The sequence below is a fragment of the Podarcis vaucheri genome (genome assembly GCF_965113315.1).
Source record: "Podarcis vaucheri genome assembly, chromosome: 16".
NCBI lineage: Eukaryota > Metazoa > Chordata > Lepidosauria > Squamata > Lacertidae > Podarcis > Podarcis vaucheri.
In genome coordinates, this window is record NC_138754.1 from 38,759,567 (window position 1) to 38,781,173 (window position 21,607).

The following is a 21,607-nucleotide window of genomic DNA, read 5'->3' on the forward strand; positions in this document are numbered from 1 at the left end:
CAGGGTTGGGGCGGGGGGTCCTCGTCAGTTCAGCTTATTGCCTATAGCCAAGGCCTTCTTCCCAATGGGCACTTCCCACAAAGCAAGACATTCTTCTAGAATCACACAACGTAAATGTAACATCACACAGCATAAAAATTTGGAAGTACAGTGCATTCCTTCTCCCAAATGCTCTGGGGCTCTTCCCCAAATGCAAAGTTGTCTTAGGGGGAAGGGAGAGAAAGATAATCATATTGCACCCTTCTGCCAATCATCTTGATGCGGGAGGCTGAAAGGGAAATGGTTGAGAGAGATGCGGGTGCAGAGGTAACTCCCTACAGCTGTGGGGATTGATGGGAGTTGTAGTACAAAACTCTGGAGGGCACCAGCTTGACAAAAGCTGCCCTACAGTATAGGGGCTGTGTTTGATTTTGGAAGTGGAGAGCAAAAGCCAAAGAGTACTGGCCAGTCTGTAGACCAATATAAATAAAATTCAAGGGAAGCGTAGATTTTCTGTTGCAAAATAAACAATGCGAATCACATAAACATTCCTAGTTAACATTTATTATAAACCCCAGGTGGGCTGTTGAGACCTTTCACAAACTGCAGAATACATAAGGCAGGGTGCAGTAGGAGAGGTAAGTAAACAGAAGCTCTATCTCAACTATCACAAGTGCTATTCAGTTTTCTTCTGAGCGTCTCTGAAACCATGAGGTCTAAAAAACTTGCTTTGCGATAAATGGAACTAATAATCCAGGTTGGTGAATAGAACATAGTTCACCAAACCAAAGATCCTCTATTAAACTTGCTACCCAGATGGCATGTCCAGAGTAGTCCCAAAAGTCACAATGATGCAATTTGTGGGTGTGGGAAATGTATAGTACTAGATGCTGAAGACAAAATTGTTGCGCTGTTGTTGAGTAAAGCTTTTGCAGGCTTTGGAGTGTCAATTATCAGGCACAAATAAAGAACAGAGAGCACACATGCATTTACGTAGGCTTTCGGGTGTCCATATTTGCAGGTTTTAAACTTTCCACACAGTAAGACAGGAGCATATATTGGCTGCTGATAGATGGTTAAAGATTTTATTCCCTTGATTCTTACAAAAGTTTAGAGGCTAAACTGAAAATCAAAGACAGACGACATACTGTTGGTACATTCTCTTTAAGCCAATGGTCCCGTCAAATATATTGTCTCTTATTTTGGGGAAAGGGGGTGGGCAGGATTTGGCCACTAATGCTGATCTTGGATTTTGGAAGCAGAAAGGCTTATGGGTGGGGGACTCTTGTCTATTCAGAACCTTTCGGAGGGAGGGGGAACCTGTGCCGACTCTGCCTTTGGACAGTTCTGCATCTGGACCTCAGAACATTTGCAAATAAATCAATTCTGCCGCGCTGCCCCCCACCCAAATGCACCAGGTCTTCAGTGTTCCACAGGAAAGTGATGCTTCCTGCGTCCAGGATGAGCCGAATGGTCAAACTTCTGAGGTCAGGCCAAAGATACAGATGTGTGATATAAAGGCACCCCTGCCCCGGCATAACCTTTGCTGCGACTGCCTGCCCTTACAACCTCAGCTTCCCACAGCAGGTAGACATAGCTCTTGAGAATCCACATCCCTCACCCCTGAAGCTTTTTAAAAAGCACAATCTGTGCTCCCCACAAAACAATTACTCTGACATGTTGTAATGTAAAAGGATTTGTGAAGCTGAATTCCATTTCACATGTTGCATTTGGAATTCCACCGTCAGCGGTACTGGCTGGCTCTGAAGAATATCTGCCCCGTCTGGAGAGTCCTTCTTTTTTCCCTTTCCTGGAAAAAGAAGGGAGAAATATGTACTGTTGCTTCTTTTAAGCCTCCTACCCATTGGGTGGGTGTACTTAAAACTGACCCCCTGAAGGACCTTTTCCCTCAACCCATGTAGCCTTTCAGGGTTTGTTTTTAACCAACTATTATTCATACAGTGGTGCCTCGCAAGACGAAATTAATCCGTTCCACGAGTCTCTTCGTCTAGCGGTTTTTTCGTCTTGCGAAGCAACCCTATTAGCAGATTAGCGCTACTAGCGGTTTAGCGGCTATTAAAGGCTTAGCGGATTAGCGGCTAAAAGGCTATTAGCGGCTTAGCGGCTTAGAAAAAGGGGGGGAAAGCAAAAAAAAATCGGAACACTCGCAAGACGTTTTCGTCTTGCAAAGCAAGTCCATAGGGGAAATCGTCTTGCGAAGCAGCTCAAAAACGGAAAACCCTTTCGTCTAGCGGGTTTTCCGTCTTGCGAGGCATTCGTCTTGCGGGGCACCACTGTACCTCTAAGGGGCTGAACTGATGGGGGGTAATGGGAAAGGATGTTGGTCAGTGGTAGAGCAGATGTTTTGCAGCCTGCAGGTCTGAGAGCAACCCTGTCTCCAGTCAGTGTCCTGAGCTAGTTGGGCCAATGGGCATGAGCCAACTTCCTATGTACCCAAGGAGGGACTACCCATTCAGTAATTTTTAAATTCATAACTCCAAGAGGTTTTGAGCTGAAGGAAAAAGAGAAGATGCAGGTTATCAGATTGTTTGGAATTGACACTGGGAGTCATTAAAGATCCCAGAGACAGGCTTCTGGGAGCTTTATCCCCTGAGCTAAACCACGCCCAATCGTTAAAGTTTTGATTCATCTATAACTTTCAATGCCATTTCATATGTTTACATTAACATGGTCGTTGCCACATACAGCCCCTGCTTACTGTTGGAACCAGCCTTCTCCCACTGGGTGTTCTCCAGCTCTTTTGCAGCACAACTCCCATCTGCTCCAGCCAGCACAGAGGTGCTGGGCTGAGCTGTAGTCCATAACAGGTAGAAGACACCAGGCTGTCGAAGACTTTGACCACAAAATCATACAGTATCGGTAAACTGCCTCTGGTGGAGCTGAAGTGAAACACACCTGCAGCTATTTCTTCATCTTCCAGGTTTATTTTTTGCTGCCAAAATATTTTGTTGCTGTTTGGGGTGCATGTAGGCAGAATCCCTCATGCATGAATTGATACCACGCTTCCCTGCCACGTGACTTTATGAAAACAACATTTTCAAGTTCAGCAGTCATAATTCTTTCCCCCCCACCCAAACATCTGCAAACAAATTGTCTGCCTTTCACAAACCATTCAAGGAAATGCCTCTATATGAAAACATATTTCCTCTTCATTTATCCTACCCAGGCACCCTGACAAATGGGTAAGTCAGAGTGTTTATCACAAAGTCAACTCTACTCTGGCTTAACAACTCTCCACATGATGCTGAAAGGAATTACCTGCCTCCCAGGTAAACATCATAATCCGCATCATGGAAAACTGGAAGCAACAAGCACCACCTTATATATTAAGTTTACTTATATGGGCTAGTAACTCAATATTTGACACCAGTTGGAAGACAATGACAGGAATTTCCTGTAGTTGGAACAAATCGGGTGGTGCGCTCAGCTCCTTACAAGTGTTTAAATGAAGGGCTAAAATGTGCACTTACAGCACAATCCAACACAGAACAAAGTCCCATTGAGTTCCTGGACCTCAAGCCCAGGGAAAGTGCAGAGGCCTTTAGTGTGTGATGTAACAGACAGCAGAGTCTGTCCTACCATAAGGGGACTGCAACTGATCCTGGGTGCAATTCAAATGGAAAATGGATCTGCCCATGTCTAGCCAACAGGGGCACAATCTCCTCATAGATTTTCTCGCAGCCAGTCTTCCTTGTTATGGCCTGAGATCTCCAGGAAAGGTCAAATCACTTCCTCCACGTAAGACAGTCATACCAGTCCACTCTGACAAGGAGGGAGGGCCACAGCTCAGTGGCAGAGCACCTGCCTTGTGAGCCAAAGGTCACAGGTTCAGTCCTCACTGGCCTCTCCAGGGAGGGCTGGAAAAGACTCCTTGTCTGAAAGGGCTGCTGCCAGTCAGTGTAGACAATACTGGGGTAGATGGGCAAATGGTTCTGACTTGGCAGCTTCCTCTGTTCCGAAATAGTCTAACAGAATGACATAGAATCGTGACCTCTTGGTGATTTTCCATTATCCTTTAAAAAAGAACTAGTAGTTCCTGGTCCCCATAAGAGAAGCAGAATGCTTGCAAAAGTGCAGGTACAGGGAGAAATACCAGAGAATTCCAATGGAAATGGAAATGGGAGCGTAAATTTACTTGCCTAACCCCATCTTGACTGCTTCGGTCGGTGTGGAAGTGGCACTGTTAAAAGTGCCATAGGCTACTAATTCAATAAGAAAACAGTATTTTGGTGTGGCAACAGCCTCACTTTGGAACTCCCTCAGGCCTTTTTGGTGTTGCTTAAAATATTTTGGCTTAGGGATGCCTTTCGAGATATACATATCTTTTACCTTGTTATTGCTTTTAATTGTCTTGTTTTAAATACTGTTCTTTTATTGATGATTTTAATGTTTTGCTGTTATGTTTTCTAAGTGCTTAGAAATTTTATAAGCATTATAGAAATTTTGTTAAACAAAATTCACTTCCAATGTTTGCTTATTCGCCTCATGTCTGGAACACAAATCAATTGTGCAAATGGTCACTATTCTTGTGGCTTCCAGTTCACAAGGAGCACGTTGCTTCCTGCTCCCCATCCGTATTGTGTTTCCTTTGCACTGGAATTAATAGGGTGGAATAGCGTAATGACAATGCAATAATGTAATTTACATAATTAATTACGTGAGCTATACAATTTCACCACAGCAGATGGAGAGACAAGTGGAATAGTTTTGGGCAGGAAACAAACGGTAGTGGACTGGAACCAGTGCTGTATGGGGCAGAATTGAAAACGATGTTTTCTTACATCCCTAGGCTATGTACGCATTATACCTTTAAAGAATATTCAAAGCACACTCTTTCCCTGAAAGAATTATGGGCAATGAAGTTTACCCCAAGCGGAGCTACAGTTCCTGGTGACCCTTAACAAACTACCGTTCCCAGAAGGAAGGAAATGTCTTTCAAATGTACTTTAAATATATGGTGGGTACACAGCCCTGGTTACAGGCAGTTAGGTATGCAAAACACCATTGTTTTGCATAACTGTCATCTTAGTGAAGATTTTAACTTTGCAGTTTGCCCGGGCTTCATGCAGATCTCCAGCACCCAAAGACACCCAAAATAACCATAATATGAAGGGGCTCTCCTGGGATTACCTTTGACAGGTGTGGTGGCCTTCTTTGACGCTGCGCTCTCAGCAGCTGCAGCTTTGGCTTTTTTGTCCTTTTTAGCACCCTTTTTACTATCCTACAGAAAAGAAGTTTGTGCTTTTTAGGAAGGCTAGAAACACACATGTGCAAAAAAAAAAAAAAAGGCAGTCAGAAATGTCATACCGATTAAATACTTTGGAGCCACACCTTTCAAACCACACTTCCGTACTTTCAGTCTGATCAGCCTAGTTATTTTAAAAAGTGGGTATTTTTTTTTCCGTACAAGGTTGTGACAGACTAAGAGTTCTTCCAGGAACAGTCTGTACTGCCAGATGGAGGCCTGACCTACACGTTTTGAGACTCTGTGACACAACCTGAGGTCATTATCATTATTACATTTATTAATCATCTTCTAAACCCTGGGAAGGCAAACTAAGGGCCGGATCCGGCCCAATCGCCTTTTCAATCCAGCCCGTGGACGGTCAGGGAATCAACATGTTTTCACATGAGTAGAATGTGCCCTTTTATTTAAAATGCATCTCTGGGTTATTTGTGGGACATAGCAATTCGTTCATTCCCCCTCCCCCAAAAAAAATAGTCTGGCCCCCCACAAGGTCTGAGGGACAGTGGACCGGCCCCCTGCTGAAAAAGTTTGCTGACCCCCGTTCTAAACCACCATTCTCAAGGCAATATGCACATAACATTGCCCACAAGAAGCCCAGCTGATGGGCTGCCCCATATTTGTGGGTAGATGGGATGACATTCCACACAGGTCAGCAGGTAGCCCTTGCTCCATGCAGTAGGCCTCATGCCCCCAGGGTGCTACAAAGGGGCCACACAAAAGGCCTCATGACTCCTGAGCTCTCAATCACTACAAGCCTCTTTGGCTGCTTTTATCCTGACTTGGCTGTGGGGAGATTAGATGATGTTGGCTGCTGAACGAGCATTCTTCCTGCTTCGTTTGCAGGGAGGCTAGAGGACGTTGCACCAGGAAAATGTTACCCCTATACTTTCCAGTTTCGCTTTTCACGTTGCTTTCCTTATTGCAGGTAGTCTTCCTGGGTGAGGTGACTGAGTGGCAGCTCCCTCCAGGCACATCTGGAGCACGTGGACCATTTGGATCCCTTCCAACTGGAATCCAGGCCCCATCATGGGACTGCAACCACCTTGGCCATGTTGGTTGATGACAGGGAAAGCTTTTTTCAGGATTTATGTTGGGGTGGGAGCCAACCTAACCTCCCATTCTGACTCTAAGCATAGGCTTAACAGCCATTTCTGTCCTATTTCAGGCAGTGTAAGTGAAATAAATAGGAGCACCAAGGCCCAATTCTGCCCGCGGGGGGCTTTCTCAGGAAAGCAACCTTTCTGACCTGGTGGCTGCATTTAACACAGATTCAGTAGCCAAATACCTTTTCTTTCGGAGACGGGGGCTTACTAGTTGACTCCGTTATCAGAATGCCAAAGTCGCACACGGTCTCCACGAGAGGCTCTCCCACCAGAAGGCTTTCCAGGTTGACATGGCCTGAGCCCAGGACCTTCACGATGGGAGGGTCACTTCGTAGCTCAGGAGAAGGAGATTTCTTTTTCTTCCCACCCTATGTGGATGTGGCAGCATATCAGATAAATTCATTCTGGGTTATTAATAATCTCATTCAAAGATTTTCAGAATATACAGCTAACAACCACAGTAACAAACACTAACAATAAACACAACCGCAACGCAGCTGTTACAATAATGTACATTGTAAACTGAAGCAGGTCAATTTAAAGAGTCTACAAAAATTGCTGTGGGTCAGAGGAGGAGTTACAGTCAGCTAACTTTTTATTTATTTAAATATTTATAAATTAATTCCTTGTTTATTTGTGATTCACTGATACTGAATCCTAATTCCAGACCCTCGAGATGTCCATATTTTCCAGGGACAGTCCCAGATTTACAAAAGTTGTCCCGATTTCTGATTTGATCCCAGAATGTCCCGCTTTCCCTTAGGACATCCTTATTTTCATCAGAGAAATGTTGGGGGGTATGGAATTATGTGATCCCAGAACCAAGGAGGTAAGTAACTATACAACCTTTAGAAGACATCTGAAGTATTGAAAAGTTTCTTTAATGTTTAATGTTTTATTATGTTATTATATATGTTGGAAGATGCCTGGAGTGGCTGGGGAAACCCAGTCAGATGAGTGGGATATAATTATTATTATTATTATTATTATTATTATTATTATTATTATTATTGAATAGGATGTCCCTATTTTTGTTGGAGAAATGTTAGAGGGCATGCAATTCCAAGACCACCATCTTGGAAATTTTATTATATTTTAAACACTGCTATCCTGGCAGTTCTATTGCAAATGCAACATAAACTGCTAAATACATTTAAAAAAATAAAAACACGGTAACTTCTTATTGCTTTTGTTGTCGTCAATTGAGAACAGCAGAAAATCCAAAACCAGCACTGGCTCCGCTGTTGGGCAATGTAAGACAGGCACCAAAGGAAGCTAATTATGGCTGTCACGAAAGGCAGAAAGTTTTTTTAATTTATTACTGTTATTTTTGTTTTACCTGCCAGAGAAGGAAAGAGGCACTTCTGGGGTTTTCTGCCTTGGATGCCAAAATAACTTGGCAAGTTTTGGGAACTCTCTGGGGTGGGGGGGGGGGAGAGACACCATCTGCTGCCTCACCAAAATGGATCCAAAATGCTTTAGGCTAGCCCTACAAACAAATGCAAAACAGATTTCGCCAATCTAAAGCCTTCCGGATATTTTGGACTACAGCAGTAAAAGCAGAGTCACCTTTTGGAAACATGTCCAAGTGACATTTAAAAATGGGAAGGGAGAGAGTTTATCAAGTCCACACAGGAAGAGAATTTTGAAGGGCAGGCTTTTGCGTCCTAAAAATAAAGACTGTGGGCAGCTAATTGTTTTCCTTGTGAGATCTTTTTCTGTTACCTCACAAAGTGGCCAAGCCAGACTTCCTGGCTTACCTTGGCTTATTGTGAGGAGCAAGGAGCTTGGACACACTTTGCATGAGTGCAATAAACAAACAAGGACCATTATTTATATTTAAGGTCATACCCCACCCCTCTTCCTCCCAAAGGAGCCCAGGGGACTGTGCCAGACTCCCTGGCTTTGCACATTACAGCCAAACCAGGGGCTACGATTTCATTCTACTAAACAAGCTGCCATGACCACCAGCCAACCTGAAGCCAGAGTATATTGCCAGCTTATGAATCGTGGCCTGTTAAGGAGCAACAAACCACTATCCCTTGTTTTGACATAACGGGAAGGCAAAGCTTCCCGCGTTGCTTAACCCAGTGGTTCTCAAACTTTTTTTTATCTGGGCCATACTTTCAGATTAAAGGTTTGCTCGCACCACACCAATTTTTGGGAAATTAAAAAGAAACAACTCCTAGCAGTGCTTGATTTATATAACACAGAACACAACTACTTTGCAGTATGATCATGGAACATCCAGAAAGTATTAAACAATGCAGCTACATATTCTACAAATAAAACAAAAATATTTTGATACTGCACCGCACCACGCTGAAATGTTAAAATGTTTCCTGGGTTGTCCTTGAATCTTCCCGCCACCCTTGCCATCCTCTCCTGCCACACCTTTTGAGAATAACCCCATCCCCCCCCCCTAATTTTGTCTTTACATACATAAAATGCTTTATGCATGTTTTGCAAACTGACATTTCTGTTTCAGGCATTGCTTAACTGCCCCCCGGTCTGGCTTCATACACTTTTGACTGGAGCAACAGTCGGGCACAACTCTCACCTCTCATTACCTTTCCAGCATCCTTTGCTTTCCCCTTCTCCTCTTTGCCTTTGTCCTTTTTCCCTTTCTCTGCCTTCTTCTCCTTCTCCTTCTCCTTCTCCTTCTCCTTCCCTTTCCCCTTTCCCTTCCCTTTCTCTGCCTTCCCTTTATCTTTGCCTTTTTTGGTTGGGCTTTCATTTGGAGTGAGAACGACAGGCCAGGAGACAACCTGGTGAAGCAAGAGAGTTTATTAGAGCAACAAAAGGCCAGATTATTAGTGAACTTTCAAAACACAAAAGCAAAGGGGCGTTTTCATGTCATTGTAACATTTCATGTCATCCGCTAACATTTAAAAAGCCAAAAATCCAGAACAGATGTGTTAACATGGATTTTTAGTATATTCCCATCTTGGCTATGAGTCCTAAAAGACTTGCTCCCTGCCCTGCAAGCTTTTTTTCCCCTGGCCTGGGAGGGCAGGGTCTGGACTGACTCCAGCTACAAAAGCTGAGGCAGCTGCAGAGGTCAAAATCACTTCCCATGGGGCATCATGAAGTGATTAACAACATAATAACACATGTGAAAACAATTACATATACAGAAACTGTTAAGTTGTGGGCGAACATATCAGACGACACAGCGATTCTTCAAACAGCTCTTCTTTATTCTGAGGCCAGAACTGAACTGAGCTGAAGGGCTCAGTCAGCCTGCTTATATAGAGCTCCAGTACCTTGTTACTGTAACAACTTTCTAAAACTATCCAATCACTGAACATCACTTCCGATCCTTCATTTGCATACAAACTATCCAATCACTGAATGCCACTTTCGATCCTTCATTTGCATAACTATCTACAGTATCCCCCTGCTGGCCCAGGGTGAGATCTTCAGCACATAACAAAAACCATTTAAACATGTAAATATAAAAGACAGTTTGAATATTTGCATATATATTTGCATCTATATCTGTACAGAATCTGCCTTGGAATACGTAACCTTTTCCTCCACAACTGTCACCGTGGTTCCGGCGAGAAGATAGGCCTTCAGAGCAACCATATCTCTGGTGACATGCTCCTTCGTGTGGTCACAGTCTATGACCTCAGCCCAGGGTTTTCGAGGGGTGGAATAAACATTTCCTAAGGGGGAGAAACGAAGGGCTTTCTTCAGAACAGGACACCTCAAAGGTCGGGCCACATTCCCTCATGCGCCACCTTTGAGGGGCCGGGGGGGGTGGGCAGATACCAGGGGCAAAATACAGGTAGCGCAATGGATTCTTCCCTTACTGTTGTATGGAAGCATACAGTCTAGCAATGCAAATTTCTGGTTTTTGCAGACACCCGCCCAATGTACCCCCTAGCCCTTCATCCAGGCATGCAAAAGGCATTATCACATTCCAGCCAGGCAAAAGCATCTGAGAAGAATACAGAGAATCTCTCTGGTTTGCAATGCCCTGGGCTTCGAACCCCAGAGGCCCAGCCCTGCCCTGCCCCATTGCTTATAACATGACTGGGGTTTTGCATCAAACCAGACAGGGAGATTTAAAAGCAATCCCTTCTTGCCTCAACATCTGAGTTGCAATTCAGCCTGTTAAACAGGAATGCCAAAACTCTTGTGCTAGATCAGGTGACAGTTCAGGATAAGAATGTCCTTTGTTAATAATCAGCCAGCATGCTCTGCTAACAGGTCCCTCACTGTCCCGAGAGATAAAGCAGTAGCAACACTATTTAAGAAGTGGGTAGCTGATTTCTTACTAGGCCAATAATCATTCCCAAATTTGGTTGGAGATAATCACCTTCAGGTAACAGAAAATCAAGGACAGCAATGATTCTCTTTAACTGGGCCAAAGATGTGGTTCAGTTAAAGAGAACAGCCTGCATACTTTGCAATCACACCAAGTTTTCATTAAGCAGAATTAATATCTCTCTGCTGTTTCCCTGCAAAGAAGGGGCCCAAGCAAAGAGAGAAAGGCTTTATTGATTTAAACCAACTTCCAACAACTTGGTGCGCTCCAGATGTCCTGGACTACAATGTCCATTATCCATGACTGATTTAAATGCAGTTATTGTAGGTGTAACGATAACAGATTTGACAGAAAAGGAGAGGTGGGGGCATGAAGTGAGACCGCACTTGTGCTTTGTCTGTCTTGTCCCTTAGCACAGGGAACTCACAGTCCTCCAGGTGTGGTTGGACTCCAACTCCCATCATCTCCAGTCAGTATGGCAAACCATCAGGGATAATGGAACATGTAGTCCATCAACATCTATAGGGCCACAGGTTTCCCCCTCCTTTCCATAGCAGGTGAAGAAAACCTGGACTTAATTTGAAGAGACTGGCATATGTGTGGTTGCATTTATGGTGCATTTAAACCTGGTGACATTTTAAAGGCTGCCCGTTACTCATCCACAGACTTTGGGAAAGAGCTTGGAAACAAAGGTGGCTGCGTAACAACTTTCTGCCATTGAAGAGTCATGCCCCACTTTGCAGTCATGACTTCTGAAACTAGGAAGCCAAGCAACTTCCTAGTAGAAGCCTAGCAAAGGATTTTAATAGGCATTCTTTAGAAACTATAGCTAAATATCCACCAATTGACATCCTAACACCAAAAAAAAAAAAAAAGCAAACATGGAAGGAGAAAGATTGACTTATGAAGATCAGAAAGCGGCTGGAAACTGAGAACATATGAGGAGTTGAAAGATAAGCTAACAGGCTGGCTGCAGTATCATCAAATAAATGCAATATGGATGGAAGATAAGTGGCAGGGATAAGTGAGAAAAAATCCAAATTTCAGATAGAAATAATTGAAGGCAAAACCAAGTTATTATCCAAAATGTATGAAATATTATTGGAATGGGACACTAAAGACGAAGAAATAAAGTAGGTAATGACAAAATGGGCAATGGACTTGGGATACAATATAGAATATGAAAAGTGGTTGAAATTATGGTGTAGTGGAATGAAATTCACGGCATGTGTCACACTCAGAGAAAATTTGGAAAAGATGATGTATAGGTGGTACATCACGCCAGCAAAACTAGGAAAAATGTACAAAACAGGAAATAAGGCCTGCTGGAAGTGTAAAATTAAAGAAGGCAATTTCTACCATATGTGGTGGACTTGCGAGGAAATGAAGAAATTTTGGGATCTGATTTATAACGAGTTAAAAAAAATGTTTAAATACACTTTCCCTAAAAGACCAGAGGCCTTCTTATTGGGAATGATTGGGGACGAAATTAAAAAAGAAGATAAGACACTATTCCAATATTCGACAGTAGCGGCTAGAATATTAATTGCACAAAATTGGAAAAGCCCAAATATCCCAACAGTCAGAGATTGGCAAACAAAACTATTTGAATATATTGAACTAGCAAAAATGACGCAAAAAAATAGAAACCAAAAAAATACAAAGTTTATTAGCGATTGGAATAATTTATGGTAAGGAAACTATAGAAACTTAAAAACTACAGCAGGTTTGATATAAACCTTACGATGCGCAAACCATTAACAATTATTAGCTGCAGAAAAAGGAAAGAATTCTTATCAAGAAGCCTGAAATCGGGAGGGAAGGAGGTCAATAGGTGTGTAGAGGAAAGATTTAAATATTTAAAGATATAATGATTCAAGGAATAAGACAAAGAACTGTAATGGAAATTGATGTTATTTTTGTGTTATGTATGGATATTTTTTATTTTTTCTGAAACTGTTGTTTTGTTTTTTTTCTTTTGGTTACTTAAGTGAAACTCAATAAAAAGAAATTAAAAAAAAGAAACTATAGCTAAATATCAGCAGCTAGATAGCTCAAATCTACTACAGTCTCGCTGAGCTATTTAATAATTACCCTGGTTAATTTCTGCATGAGTTTTAAAGCTTGCAGAAGCCCTCAGCTTTGCCCAAAGGCTTGGCTAAGCTCATCTAGAAGGCTCAGCTAAGCACATGAGGAACTCCCTGCAGCTAGGATTCTTGGAGTTATCTGTGTGGGGCTGGTAACGCATGCAGAATGCAAGTTCACTTGTGGTCCAATTTACTCCGTCAGGCCCTGTGGAGCTACTCACCAGGCTCAGTAGGAGATTTGATTGAAGAGTCCACAGGTGTGGGCTCATTGTTTCCTCCTCCTTCCACTCCTCCTTGTGCGTTTTCAACATTCAATGTAGTTGATACTGCTAAGACACTCTGCCATTATAATATAGAAGAAGAATCACGTGAAAATTTCATAGCTGGGAAACATGCAGACACCAAGAACACCAAAAAATTCTGGGCTGCATCAATAGGAGTATAGCATCTAGATCAAGCGAAGTAATAGTGCCACTGTATTCTGCTCTGGTCAGACCTCACCTGGAGTACTGTGTCCAGTTCTGGGCACCACAGTTCAAGAAGGACACTGACAAACTGGAACGTGTCCAGAGGAGGGCAACCAAAATGGTCAAAAGCCTGGAAACGATGCCTTATGAGGAACGGCTAAGGGAGCTGGGCATGTTTAGCCTGGAGAAGAGGAGGTTAAGGGGTGATATGATAGCCATGTTCAAATATATAAAAGGATGTCACATAGAGGAGGGAGAAAGGTTGTTTTCTGCTGCTCCAGAGAAGCGGACACGGAGCAATGGATCCAAACTACAAGAAAGAAGATTCCACCTAAACATTAGGAAGAACTTCCTGACAGTAAGAGCTGTTCGACAGTGGAATTTGCTGCCAAGGAGTGTGGTGGAGTCTCCTTTTTTGGAGGTCTTTAAGCAGAGGCTTGATAACCATATGTCAGGAGTGCTCTGATGGTGTTTCCTGCTTGGCAGGGGGTTGGACTCGATGGCCCTTGTGGTCTCTTCCAACTCTAGGATTCTATGAACAGCTGCATTCCATGGAACAAAATAAGGGGGGGGGGACGAAGGCATAGGTGGCACTGAAGCTGCCTTCCCCAAACTGGTCCCCTCCAGATTTTTTTTTTACTACAAATCCCATCAGCCTCAACTGGCACACTTGATGGGAGTTGTAGTCCGAAAGATCTGGACAGCAGAAGGTTGGGGAAGGCTGTCCTAATGTATACTATTGAATAAAACAAGTTATTTACCACCCACCAACCAGTTACAGAATAAAGAATACATAATATTAAAAGGTAGAGATATTCATAAGCAAAAAAAAATATTTTTGTCTAAGCAAAATTGCTACATTTAGGAGCTTTGAAACTTCTCTTTAGTTTAAAAATTGGAGTTCTCCCAAAAGATTATCAACCTGGAAAAGACTGCATAATGGTGTATATCAGAGTTTCTCTGACCCCCTGAAAAACTGCATTTACAAGTGACTCTGCTTCTGTGCTACAAGGGAAGCATCTACTATTGATGGGAAGCTTGTTGTGGGCAACTACTGCAGGGGGAATAGAATGGAATATCCTGAAAAGGGGCTTGTCTGGCTGGTGGAATCCTGAACATAAAAAATCAACATTGCAATGTTTATTGCAGCTGACACTTGTATTCTGCTATCTTTGCCATTAAGCTTTAAAGGGTAAAGGTAAAGGACCCCTGACAGTTAAGTCCAGTCGCAGACAACTCTGGGGTTGCAGCGCTCATCTCGCTTTACAGGCCGAGGGAGCCGGCGTTTGTCCGCAGACAGTTTTTCCAGGTCATGTGGCCAGCAAGACTAAGCCGCTTCTGGCAAAACCAGAGCAGCGCACGGAAACACCATTTACCTTCCTGCCGGAACGCTACCTATTTATCTACTTGCACTTTGATGTGCTTTCAAACTGCTAGGTTGGCAGGAGCTGGGAAAGAGCAATGGGAGCTCACCCCGTCGCAGGGATTCGAACCGCCAACCTTCCAATCAGCAAGCCCAAGAGGCTCAGTGGTTTAGACCACAGCACCACCCGCATCCCTTTCAGCTTTAAAGAGGGCAAAAAGCATTATTATCATTTTCTGTGGTGTCTCCTCCTTGTACGATGGAATTGCCCCCTCCTTTGCATTATTGAAATGCATCCATCCCAAATTCCACCTCATTTTGCAGTTGATGGTTCTGCACAACAGCTGCAAGCAAGGTTCAGTCCTCACTGGACTGTTGTGCCCTTATGGAAATACTCCCATGTGTAGGACTTAAGCTGCCTCTATAGGGTAAGGCTTGTTCATACTACCAAAGGTATACTATAGTAACTGTCATGGCTTCCTCCACATTGGGAACTGTAGCTTGCGCCTTCATTTCATATCTTTAGGCGCCAGGCCTTTGGCTAATTAAACAATCTATAGCCTTTTAAGCTGTGTTTATGTCTTAGGGAGTATTGTTTATGTTTTTTATCATGCTATGCATTTATGTGTTTTTACATTGTAAAGCACCCTATGATCATTGGCTGAAGGGTAAATTTTTTAAATTAAGAATTGTTTTAATAATAATAATGAATAGTTCCCTATCTCCCTTTGCAGAACTACAGTTCCCAGGGCTCTCTGGAGAAAGCGCAGAACTGTTGAAACCAGTTTAATCAGTGACATACACACAACCCCATTTCAAGAACGTCTACCTTGTCTGTTTCTTTCTCCTCAGTTTTCTCATCTTTGGCAAATTCATATGTCACATAGTAATTGTAGGTGATTATTGGAGCCTCGGGTCCAGTCTCCGGTTCCTCTGGGCCAACAGGATTAGGGACGCCTCTGACTTTGCCAATGACCACAACCATTTTGGTGTAGCACTTTAAGAGCTCTGCGAAAGCAGGAGACGAAACATCGAACGGCAACATCCGTTTGAATGCAGAATCACAGGATAGACAGACACACGCAGGCAGGATGTAACATCTGCCCCCAAACCGCTTAGAAAAGCAGGGCTGGTTAAGCCATCTGGGCAAAGGAAAGTGCGCTGTTTCAGCTGTGCAAAGGTCTCATGGGGTTGGGGGTAGAGGAGAGCACTAAATTGTGGGTGGGTACAAAATGCTGCAGTGTAGAATGCTCCTGCTCAGGGTTCAGCCACACCTTCTCCCAGGACACTCCATTCCATTCCATTTCCTCTGGCTTTCCATGTTTTCACCCAACAATCTGTGTAGTCACAGAATGTTTAGCATTCGCACGGGTGTTTGGGGGTTACAACAGAGGCAATCCGGCACAGCACCTCAAAACACAGGATTGCAACCTCGCACGATATCAGAGCCCCAAAACCCACATTTTTGGACTCCATGATATCACGCAAGGTGGCAGTCCTGAATGCTTTGCACCAAAATGTGCGTTTTGAGACTCTGTGATCTCACGGCGGGGGAGGAAGGGGAGTCTAAGATAAAAATGATGGAGGGTATTGTCCAAGCACAGCATTTTAACTTCCTCTAGCTTTGCTTCAGCATGAATCCTAGTCTATTTCAGAAGAGGCCTAAAAGTCTACACCACTAGGAGTCACCCAAGAGCCACAATATTATAGGGTCTGGGGAGAAACTGAATATTGAGGCTCCAGAAAAACATGCACAGGCTTGGGTTCAAGTGTCCAGCTGCACTGCAAAGCTAGGTTTGGCATTCTGAGTATGAGTCAGTTCTTTTACTTGCCCCGACTATCACACATTGGATGTTTTGGCTGCTGGAACTAAGATAGTCCTGCCTGGCCACTTGTCAGGGATGTGGAAATTCCATAAATGGACTGCTCTTTGGCTAAGGAAGCCTCACCCGGATTGCTAGACAGCTCTAAGAAGTCGTGTCTCTCGTCAGGTGTGATGATCACATCGTCAAGCGTGCATAGTTTTGGCAGGCTATCGATGACAAACCCCCTGTAGCCAGGCAGCAGGGCGAGTGGGTTTCCCTGAAGCACCAGAACTCGCAGTTTCTTCATCGTCAAAAGCTTCAAGAGGAGGCTCAGCAAGTTGGTGAAATTGTTGTAGCTCAAGTCGAGGGAGACGAGTTTCGGCCTAAAGAAAAATAAGGGGAGGGAATGGGTCTTTGGTGAGAGCTAATGGGAAAAGGAGCAGGTGACATGGATGTTGCTGGCTGGGCCTGGTGGGAGTTGGAGTCCTACAGGATCTGGGGAGGACCACATTGGGCACCTCGAGATTAAAGGAAGCGCGCACACATGAACATAGTGCCCCACATTCTCTGTGTGTCCCACCTGGCAACGGGCGAACCCATCAATTTTAGCAGTTTGAAACCTAGCAGTTTGAAAGCACATCAAAGTGCAAGTAGATAAATAGATACTGCTCCGGCGGGAAGGTAAACGGCGTTTCCATGCACTGCTCTGGTTTGCCAGAAGCGGCTTAGTCATGCTGGCCACATGTACACCGGTTCCCTCGGCCTATAGAGTGAGGTGAGCCCCGCAACCCCAGAGTTGTCTGTGACTGGACCTAACAGTCAGGGGTCCCTTTACCTTTACACTTGACACTAGTCTATGCATTTAATAAAAATAACATTACTTGGTTGGGAAACGGCATCCGAAAAGTGCAAATTTCAAAGAGTAGCTGTGTCTTCCTTGGTGTCTTGTTTCAGAACGTGGGAATTAGGTGAGTTCACTTTTAACTGAGAACTAAATCGAATTCCTCCCTCCTCCTCAGCCACACCTGATTGTGACCAAAAATATGAAGGTCCTTCCCCATCTACAGCTCAAGGGAGACTGAACTTAGTGGCAGAAGATGGGGTGGGGGATCAATGTGTTTCCCACACTCTTAACATAGTCCTGCCTAGGAATGGAAAGACCTGTCACTTTCAGTTCTTCCAGTTTCTCATTTCTCCAATCCTAAATTCAGTTTCCCACAAACTGCAGCAATCAGACAAAAAAAAAAACTTTTAAAAAGATCCTCATAAAATTAACCAGCATTTTAGTTTACATTTTTCATAATAAACACATCTTTATAAGCAATTTTGACTAATGTACACATTTTTGCAAGCCATTTCCCCCAAAATAATGATTTTGGTATGTATTTTCCTACTAACACCATCATTTTTATGCATTTTCAACCAATATATACATTTTTATAAACATTTGGTCCATCACAACATTTGGATAAGTGCAAATTTCAAAGGATGGCTGTCTTTTAGTTTGCATATTGTTTCAGAAAGAGCAATTTTTTATAGATTTAGCTCAGTGGTTCTCAAAGGGTGTGGTGAGCCACACTAGTGTGACAGGAGAGGATGGCAAGGGTGGTGAGAAGAGTCAAGAAAAATCAAAGAAACATTCAAACATTTCAGTGTAGTGTAGTATCAAAAAAAAATTTTTTTATTTGCAGAATATGGATAGATATATTTTCAAAATGAGAACAAGAATATCAAGTGATACAGAGGATAATCCTAGCTGTGATCCAGAATCACTGTTTGAACAGAGTGCTGGAGAAGACACGTTTACAATTATATTTTGGGAATGATTTATGTTCTTATGAAATAGTTATGTTGTGTGTTTTAAATCCAGCTCTGCTAGGAGTTGTTCCTTTTTGTTTTCCAATGTATTTATTATCTGTGAAAAAATTGGTGTGGAATGAACTCCCCCCTCCCCCTGAAAACGAGACCCAGAGAAAAAAGTTTGAGAACCACTGTTTTAGCTTCAAATGCGCACTGAACTAATTTTCTCCTCCATTCCTCTTCCTGCCTGCTTAAAAGTTTCCCATTACCAGTAAGTGTCTGTGAGATACTGTTCTTCGGACGAACCGAGCTGGCAGTTGTGGCCGAGGCCCAGGTGCTGGAGTTCAGGAGGTGGGTGGGCACACAGGTCCTTCAGACCATCCACTTCGTTGCCACAAAGTTCTAGGACCTGCCAGGTGGAGGGCAGAGGGAGAGGAAGGAAATAACCGTCGGGTAACAAAGAGGGCGAGAGTGCTGGGTACACATCCAAATCATTTAATGGGACTCCTCAGATAGAAGGAGAAAGAATAGGAATTTTACCTCCAGGGAAAGCACAAACCCAAACAACACGAACTTTCTGCTTCTTTCTTTCACACAGAGAAGCTTCCAGAACCATCTTGAATTAATTAGAATAGGAAAGATCTCTACACATCCGATCAATACTTTCTGTACCAAGAAATGCAATCTGACTCTTTCTGACCCAGAAAGAGCCCTGTGGCTGGATAAGACCAAAGGCCTATGTATTCCAGCAGCCTGTTTCTCACAGGGGCCAATCCTGTGTTCCAGTGGGAAGCTCAGCAGCCCACCCCTCAGCCGGTCCTCCCACCGACTAGCTGACATTCTCAGCTCCATGTATCTTCCATTCCACTAACTCCTCCCATGTCTCCCACCCTTATCTACCTTCCCTCCCACCTGCAGGTACCTTTAGGGTTGGAGGGAGGTTGCTGGAGTTGATCTTGCTGATGTGATTTGCACTCAGGATTAGTACTTCCAGGTTTGGGAACTTTAACAAATCAGCATCAATTTCAGTCACCTAGGAAGAGAGTAAAACACCAAGAACACTCATGCTCAGGGAGTCAAAGGTGGTCACAAGCGGGAAACAAGCGATCCATTGGAAAGCTCTAGCACAGTAAATGCAGCCAGGGGACTTAAGAAAATGAATTAACCCTGCCCAGCAAACAACAATCACACTCAATTTCTTGTTTTAAAATTGTCAGAACTGCGTAAAACTTGCACTCAAAAACACAGTGCCATGGCAATTCAAATGCAGAAGGCAGTTACGTCCCACCTGAGCACTCTGCAGTCAGAAAGGAGCAGTCGATGCACTTGGATCATAGAATCATAGTTGGAAGAGACCCTGAGGAACATCTAGTCCAACCCCTACAATGAAGGCATACACAGCTGTCCCATTCAGGGATCAAACTTGTGACCTCGGTGTTGTGAGCACCACGCTCTAACCAACTGAGCTATCCACAGAAGGGGAGCACTCAAGCTCTGAGTCAAAGCGGCACAAGCAAGGCATCGGCATCAGAGCGGAATATAAGCACGAGGCTGTTCCCTGGGCTACAGGCCATCCCTCAACATGGCCTGGGTGCTACCCACACAGAACTATGCAAGCCCTGAAAATCAGCTGATCCCTGGGGCTTGTTTAGGGCCACACATTGACCTATGTTAGTGCCAACAATGAGATGTCTGTCAACACCTGCACAGCTCTGCAAAAAAGAAACCCCACTCCCTCCATCATCAGCTGTCTGTTGGCACTTGCAAAGCGACAGACACAAGGCTTTGTTGGTGCTGCCCCCACAGGTAAGAGGGCTTAGCTTGGCCACAATGGCCTTACAGGTCAAATGGGGAGGGCTGGCGGGCCCCACTTGACCTGGGAGGGCAGCCGAGGTTCCCTAATCCTTGCGCCGTGGTCTTAACCACCCAAGAGTCTTGGCCACCCACATTTTTGTTCACAATCCTGAGCGATTTGAAGTAGGAGAAGATTAAGCTGTCCTGGATGTCCCTTGGAGCCTGCACAGCCAGCTCCCTCAGCTCCTGGTCCTCAGGGCTGCAGTCAGCAGGCAGGGCCCACGGAGAGCCCAGGCTTCTCAGGTAGTCGGTGAGCGATTCCACACTTTCCTCCTCTGGCGGCAGGAACCCATCGCGAGGGGAAGCTATGGCCTTTGGCAAGGCCCATCTGGGGGAAACTGTGGCCTTCCTCGGTGGGAAACGGGACTTATTCTGCGGAGGACAGAAAGAAGATACGCATAAGCTTCTGCTGGGGGCACTGCAGAGAAGGAGTCAAGACGCCCACAGGCTGAGACTCTACGGGAGCCGCTCCCCATCTATTGCTCCCGACGGACGACCTGATAACGGAGGAGGGTCTTGGCAGACCACTTAAAACATCTTCCCACCTGCTGTAGCAATTGTACTGAGCATGATTTTTAATTTTGTGTGTGTGTGTATCTATGTCAAGGGACGCGGGTGGCGCTGTGGGTTAAACCACAGAGCCTAGGACTTGCCGATCAGAAGGTTGGTGGTTCGAATCCCCGCAACGGGGTGAGCTCCCGTTGCTCGGTCCCTGCTCCTGCCAACCTAGCAGTTCGAAAGCACATCAAAGTGCAAATAGATAAATAGGTACCGCTCCGGCGGGAAGGTAAACGGCGTTTCCATGCGCTGCTCTGGTTTGCCAGAATTGGCTTAGTTATGCTGGCCACATGACCTGGAAGCTGTACGCCGGCTCCCTCGGCCAATAAAGCGAGATGAGCGTCGCAATCCCAGAGTCGGCCACAACTGAACCTAATGGTCAGGGGTTCTTTACCTTTTATATCTATGTGTGTGTATTGCTTATGTTATTTCTTATATTGTAATTCATTGTACAGTGGTACGCGGGTTACATACGCTTCATGTTACATACGCTTCAGGTTACACACTCCACTAACCCAGAAATAGTGCTTCAAGTTAAGAACTTTGCTTCAGGATGAGAACAGAAATCATGCTCCGGCGGCACAGCAGCAGCAGGAGCCCCATTAGCTAAAGTGGTGTTTCAGGTTAAGAACAGTTTCAGGTTAAGTACGGACCTCCGGAACGAATTAAGTACTTAACCCGAGGTACCACTGTACTGAAATTTGCATTCCCTTCCGCTCCCTCCGCAATACACTCTGCCCGCCATTGGCGCCCCGCACCTGGGCCAGACCTGCCTGGAAGTGCCATGGGGCAACTAGCTGTTTGCTGGGCGGGAGGGGCAGAGAGCACGAGGATCCCCTCCCTTTGCTCCCCCTTCCCCAGCCCCCTATCTCCCGTCGCCCTCCTCGCCTCCCTCCAGCTCACCCAGCTTCCGATCCCGCAGGGAAACTGGTCCAGGCACAGCCGGCGGAGGTGCTCCCAGAAGGCGGCGGAGGCGGCGCCGGGACCCGCCATGCCCGAGCATCCCTCTCCGGCGTCCCCCGTTGCCAGGCGACGGGCTGGCTTGC

The 21,607-nt window shown here is 44.7% G+C and overlaps 1 protein-coding gene across 4 annotated transcripts; it reads right to left on the minus strand.

Moving 5' to 3' along the window:
* Positions 1–523: 523 nt before the first annotated feature.
* Positions 524–21,607, minus strand: LRRC43 (leucine rich repeat containing 43). 4 transcript variants are annotated; one of them, XR_014214700.1, is made up of 13 exons: positions 21,465–21,607; positions 20,097–20,375; positions 19,072–19,182; positions 18,419–18,558; positions 16,494–16,732; positions 15,368–15,552; positions 12,936–13,053; positions 9,883–10,022; positions 8,922–9,119; positions 6,534–6,719; positions 5,131–5,221; positions 864–1,789; positions 524–773 (listed from the first exon to the last, which is right to left on the minus strand). XR_014214700.1 is itself a non-coding variant. In XM_082204141.1 (12 exons), exons 1-12 carry the CDS (start codon positions 21,552–21,554, stop codon positions 1,647–1,649), a joined length of 1,914 nt encoding a protein of 637 aa, XP_082060267.1. In that variant the 5' UTR covers positions 21,555–21,607; the 3' UTR covers positions 524–1,646. The 4 variants fall into 4 exon arrangements, 3 of the variants coding, with proteins under 3 accessions (XP_082060267.1, XP_082060266.1, XP_082060268.1); XM_082204141.1 differs by having other exon boundaries at positions 524–1,789; positions 15,374–15,552; XM_082204140.1 differs by having other exon boundaries at positions 524–1,789.

Bases quoted from the DNA above. Each gene is read 5' to 3' on its own strand.
- LRRC43 (XM_082204140.1), bottom strand. From the start codon at position 21,554: ATGGCGGGTCCCGGCGCCGCCTCCGCCGCCTTCTGGGAGCACCTCCGC. The intron at 20,376-21,464 runs GTGAGCTGGAGG...TGTCCTCCGCAG, and splicing joins CCTGCGGGATCGGAAGCTGG to AATAAGTCCCGTTTCCCACC. The intron at 13,054-15,367 runs GTTCTTGAAATG...TTATAATGGCAG, and splicing joins AAGAAACAGACAAGGTAGAC to AGTGTCTTAGCAGTATCAAC.